Source organism: Etheostoma cragini, chromosome 3 (assembly GCF_013103735.1).
Source record: "Etheostoma cragini isolate CJK2018 chromosome 3, CSU_Ecrag_1.0, whole genome shotgun sequence".
In the NCBI taxonomy this organism is placed as follows: Eukaryota; Metazoa; Chordata; class Actinopteri; order Perciformes; family Percidae; genus Etheostoma; species Etheostoma cragini.
In genome coordinates, this window is record NC_048409.1 from 6,314,750 (window position 1) to 6,321,000 (window position 6,251).

At 39.9% G+C, this 6,251-nt stretch overlaps 1 protein-coding gene across 2 annotated transcripts in view; it reads right to left on the reverse strand.

The window, feature by feature from the left end:
* The window catches only part of nectin3a (nectin cell adhesion molecule 3a), a 33,491-nt gene extending 28,372 nt beyond the window's left edge, over positions 1–5,119 (reverse strand). The window contains exon 1 of one of the 2 annotated variants that reach the window (XM_034867202.1): positions 4,864–5,119. In XM_034867202.1, the coding sequence (XP_034723093.1) occupies positions 4,864–4,951 (88 nt within the window). In that variant the 5' untranslated portion in view covers positions 4,952–5,119. The remainder of the gene's footprint in view (positions 1–4,863) is intronic. The other variant, XM_034867201.1, reaches the window with a different exon arrangement.
* Positions 5,120–6,251: the final 1,132 nt, after the last annotated feature.

The following is a 6,251-nucleotide window of genomic DNA, read 5'->3' on the forward strand; positions in this document are numbered from 1 at the left end:
CAGACCGGGGATAAGCTAAAACTGGGGGTTACAGCTCTGAATTTACTGATGGACCACCAGGGAACAGCTTGCCATACAAAGCCTCTGACAGTCACATCTGTCGGGGGAAGAGGAAGCAAAGGGTGGAGTCAACAGAAGCTGGTGGCCACAGCCTGCTCCCAAAACCCCACACACACACTGCCTCCATGTCCCACAATAAAGCAGCACACTCATCTGCTGATGGCCTTCCTTCAAAAGGAAAACACTGCATGCATTTAATGTGATTGGGAGTTTTCAGTCTGCTGCTTCACAGCTGAGATTTAAGATTGAATGAGAGGATCAGATGAATGCTCCAGCTGCTACCCACAGATCCAGAGACTCCAAATGCTTAACTTACTTTAAAGACACTTTTTTCTTGTATATTATTTCAATATAAAGTAACTAGTTGGTCTTCTTTATCTAGTCGTGCCTAAACTTGCTTGCTTAAAACCGTTCATTGTTTGAAAAAGACTGACTGGAAAAATGGTAAAAGTATCAAGGGAGTCGAATTGAAAGGGAAAATTCACACGGACAAGATCTCTTAGCGTGATAAGATGTTATTTTCCAGAGAAGCCAGAAAGGTTGACAGGTATCTTAATCTTTACACTATAACACAGATGTAACGTTAATGTGAAAATGACATTAAGTTATCCACCTCCCACGAACAAAAAGGTCCCAAAAACATGTTTTGACCCGATGTGCCCTTTGCCATATGGTGACAAAGCTGCAGCTGATTAGGCCTGCATGATTAATTGTTATAAAATACAATCTTGAACCGATTTAGGAAAAAATGTTTTCATTTAATTTTACGAGCCGACTGCATCACAAACACTACTACTTTCTTCTATGAGTTTCAAACAGACTGTATGAAATACAGCGCTGCAGCGTTCTCCTCTCCCTTCTCTTCATTGAAACCTCCGGATTTCCAGGCGTGTGGTGATGCGCAATGTGTTATAGGTGTAAAAAAATGTGTTTAGTTCAATTTATCGAGTAAATGTCCTTAGTATTTGTCTTTGTCAATGTCTTTCATAGAGCAACGTTATATCTTTCCGACCATGACATTTCCTTTGACGTGTATTGTTTCCGACTGGAAACCCAGAAATTCCGACATTCCATGTAAAATTGAGCACAAAAAACAACATAGTCTGTGTCTGGCGTCATGGCGGTACCGAAAGTTGGAAGAAAGTGGCAGATAAAAGCAAGTGCCTTGCAGTGTATGGGGGTAGAATATGTGGACAGTTTATTACAGGGAACCAGCCCATGGATTTGAAAGTAGCCTACATTTGTGAAACAAAACACAAGGAAGTAGGGCTGCACGATGATAATGATAATCACGATTATTTTTGATCAATACTGTTATCACGATTATTCGTTGATTTTAACCAAAACAAATTTTATTGTCACATAGGCTGTTTATAACTGCTTTCACGTCTATATTATGTTACAATCTTCTAATGTTGAAGTTGTCTGTTGTATATACATACAGCTGCAACACACGTTAATGAAAATTATAATAATTATTATCTGAAATAAATAGCGTAGGAGATATATATATATATATATATATATATATAATTTTTTTTTAATCTATCTCTGCAAAAACTCACTGCTGTTGTCTGAAAAACAACAGACGGGACAAAATGTTGCATTTACTGGTAAAATGGTTAACCTTGAGACCGACGTATAACCGACTGCTATCTGTTGAATTTTCCTCCCGTTACTCTGTCCTCTGTGACTGTCTACATCTAGAAACTAAGCTGTGCAGTGCAGGGAACATCTGACTGGCACATGAGCAGACAGGGGTTTACGGATCGGTAGATGCGCTATGAAAAAAAACCAGAGCGTTCTATGAAATGACGCATTTAAAAAAAAATATAAAAATAAAAATAAAATCGCTCGATCACGCAAATTTGATCGTGGGAATTCGTAATCGTGGTTAAAATTCCATTAGTTGTGCAGCCCTACAAGGAAGCTAACCTAGCTTACCTTAACAAGGTAAAGGAGAACGCCAAGCCCCCTTTCCCTGAAACAGAAGCGAACCCCGGGAACGTTACAGGCACGGACGTATGGATACGTAGGGTTAGCAGCATGACGGAGACAACCGCAAGACAGAGAACACCGCAGGCGGGCTTTCACCGTGACCCGATAGCTCCTTAGTAAATACCCAGAACCACCAAAAGCGGGAGGGAATGCGGGTTAATATGTGGATTAATACTGGGATGTCTACTTTACTCCAATCAAAGTTCAAAACACCTGTTGATGCCGGCCTTCTTTATTCTGTTGGCTATTTACGTTTTTCTCCTGGAACACGTCAAACGCTTTCTGCGGCGTCTTGTGTTGACTGTTTACATATCTGTGCTCATCATCTGTTATTGTTGAATACATATTTCTAAAATTGTATGATGTTTTTGTTAAGTTATTATACAATATTTTTTCTGACCTTTTCAAATCCCCCGACTAATAACCCATATTACAAAAAAAGACTAAAACTAAAACTAATAAAAACCAACAACAAACTAAGGATTTTCAAAAAATAAAAAATAAACTAGCAAACCCACTTTAAAAGCTAATCAAAAGTAGTTGAACTGAATTTGAAAAGAAAAAGTCAAAATGCAATAAAAATCAAAAACTAATAAAAATGCAACACATGCAATGTGTTCAATTAATAACCACTGAAGCACATTCACCTCTAGGAGTAACAAATCTGCTCTGTCAGTGCACTGCTTTTTCAAATCTATTTCTGTTTTGAGTCTGTAATTTAGGTGGCTCCATTACAACATTATTTATTTAGATTATGAATCATGTGGCCCCAAGAGAAGAAACCACAAAACTACAGTCTTCAATTACAGACCTCACCGCCTGTAGCCACGCCTTGAATGAATCCCCTCCTCACAGTCCCGTCTACGCTACAGGGAATCAAAAAATTGCACAGTCAGGGAAGGTTTTTGACACAAAGTCCCTTTGCATGCTTGTGCTGCGCTAAACACCCAACAGTAGGCCTGGGCCACATGGGCTCCAACCATATGGTATTGAGCGTCAACAACTACCACATGTTTCTTTTCCAAAACACGACACCAAAAAACTAACCTCCACTGTCTAGTTTCTCCTCTGTCTTAATAATCAGCTTGTTTTACTGTCAAGGTGAGTAGTTGAACTGAAAACCTGCACGTACACATGGTACCAAACAGCACTGTTTGGAGGTTAAGAAGCTTAGTTTGCAACAGTGCGTTGCTTATCAGTTCCTTGTGTTGATTTATGAACCAGTGTTTTGTGGGTAAAGACAGAAAAAGTCGGGTATGAAAAGGACTGTTAAAGCAATTGTGTGTGTGTGTGTGTGTGTGTGTGTGTGTGTGTGTGTGTGTGTTTGTGTTTACGCATGACAGATGACACTGGTGGCAGCTGTAGACACACACATTCTGGAGTTTGACCAATGCATCTGCTGGGCCAATATATCAGCCGCAATTATCTTATCTCAGATTTATTACTGTATGATGTATCTATTGACTTTGACATGAAGTTGCAGTAAAGAATTGCCAAAGATATGTTTGAGGTTATTTGGAAACAGTGTCTCCATTACATAGTTTGTCCACAAGAATAAGCACTAATCAATTAATTGTTAACTGCAAAATGTGCCGATCAGTTTATGTATTGATCACAAAACTATTTTTATTGATGCTTATCAAAATTGTTTGATTATATTAGGTGATGTGTTTAATATTTGCCCGTGTCATTTTCAAATTGCCTACTGGTATCAGAGTCAGTTAAAAAAAATTCAGTACCTGCAAAGATTAGTTAATCTAATCCGTCGATCAACATAAAACAAAGAGGACTTTATTGCCCTTGCATCCAGGAAAAAAAAACAAATGGTGCATTCATGGGGTAGTATTTACTTTAGCGTCCATCAATGTTTGTCCATTCTTTTGTCTTAGAAGGCCTGTCATGCATTGTAGTCCCAGCTCAGGGCTGGGATTTAGCAAACCTCTCCAGCTACACTACTCGGGATGGTATCGAGCCTGGAAGGTGCTCTGTCTGGCATGCAGCCCGACTGCAGGTCAATACTTCCAGAGACTCTGAGACTGCAGTGTCTTCCTTGAAATATGTCTTCATTTCCCCTGCCACCCTTCACGCCCAAAGCGAAGAGGTCTGCGCTGCCTCCCCTCTCCTCTCCTGTATCACATAACGTTCATCCCCCATCTGTATCCAACAACGCCATGGCACACTTTTCACAATGGAGCTCGTCTTTGCTTACAACCACAATACTCCATTTCTATTTTTGTACACCACGAATCAATGCTGCCCCTCAATTAGTTTATATCTGAGTGGGAGAGAAACCAGTCGGCATTTCCCATTTCCCCCACACTCCCAGAATAACATAAACTAGCAAAGTAATGATGTGACACACTGGAAGTAACGTTGGCTAGAAAATGTGAGTGTAGTTCACGTTTCCACCAAATCATTCCTAGTATGCCAAAAGTTATCTCCTGTCCCGAGTGGAGTAGATAATTGAGTTAGCTGTGTGTAATTAGCATTAGCTGTATGGGGTACAAGTTAACATAAACTATTTTATTAGCGTTAACGAAGTTGTATTCAAATGTGACAGTCAAGCGAGGTTTATATAGCTAACATACTTTCTTACCGACGACGTAATGTTAGGCTCCACACACACACGAATCGTTATCTTAAATAAAGCTAGCAGGCTTTGAACCAAAACACGAGGACTAACGTTAGCCGGTTTTGAATTTGTGATTGTAGCTAACATTAGAGACTCAGAGCAGCTCCACTGCAACTTCTTTCAATGGCCTCAAAAGTAGCACTGACCAAATGACAAAGAAACCGTTAACTCACAGGAAAGTCCGTAAAAGGTGAGAAGTGATGCTAACAGTCGCAGTCCGTTAGATGGAAAAGTCCTCTTGAGCGGTGATCTCTTCTCCATGATTCCTGTCTGTTTGTGCGCTTTGGCACTCTCTGATCCTTCCTCCTCGCTTGTCGCTGCTCTGTCTGGCTGGCTCGCGCTCCTGGGGAGCTGCTCTCCATAGCGACCGATCCGCGTGGGCTGTACCACTTCTGCAGGACAACAGACAGAATCACACGCAGCCTACGCACGCACGCACGCGGTCCCAATCATCCCCATTGATTTGATCTGTTCTGCTTTAACACTGGACACATGAGTGGTGATACAATTCGTTGTGGCTTCTTTCACTCATGTTGTATAGTAAAGTAGCCTAAATATCCTGCATTCAACTCAATACTTAAATACAATAAAAAATATACTTTAAAAATAAAACCCCAATGCACAGCAACTGTATAATGTCATTTTATAGTATTAGAATATTAACCCTTTTAATAATTATGCATTTGTGTGTAAGTAGCATTTTAATCTGCAGCTAATCTTGTAAGAAGCTAATCTTAGTACACCAATGATAATCTTTAAAACACATACTATTCATTATATGCTAAGTCACATTTTAACTAACTCACTATGGTATGAGTAAAACGTACAATTGTAGTGGAATAGAAGTTGCATGACATGAACATATTCAAGTAAATACATGCAAATGTACTTACATTCCACCACTAGTAGTAGTATTTCTATCAGTTTAAGACATAATTTAGCCATACAGAAATAGCCAGGCCACAGTAGTAGTACTAGTAGTAGTAGTAGTAGTAGGATACATTAGTTGTGTTTGTTGTAGTAACAGTAGGGCAGCAGTAGCAGAGGGAGTCTCAAACATTCTACATCAAAGATAGATTAAATAGATTGACATTGGTTACTAGACTATCATGAATGAGACTTCTTAAAAAACATTAGAGGGGACTTTAGTTGTTGGATAGGACCCAGGTTGGATTACCAGCTGGACAATGTGAGCAGCTGCCCTGGGGCCCTAAAACCTCTAGGGGGGCCCTAAGGCTCCGGGTTCACCGCATGCAATTAGTTTTAGGTAATTTCATTAATTGAACATTTGTTCAGTAATACGGTTTGCAACACTTAAGAGCAACAAAACGCCATGATGAGGGCACTAAGTTGACATTGGACATGTTACATCATTTTGGGGCCCGTCCTCATAGAGGGGCCCTGAGTGAAACCTAGTTTGAGGGTCTTTATAGTGTTATTTTATACTGCACTTACATTATGCATGTTGCTTAAATGTGCTCAATCAAGTTAAATACAACTAACTTCTAAGTTTGCCTACACAGTTTATAGAAAGTGGGAGTAACAGGGTTGGGGGGGGGGG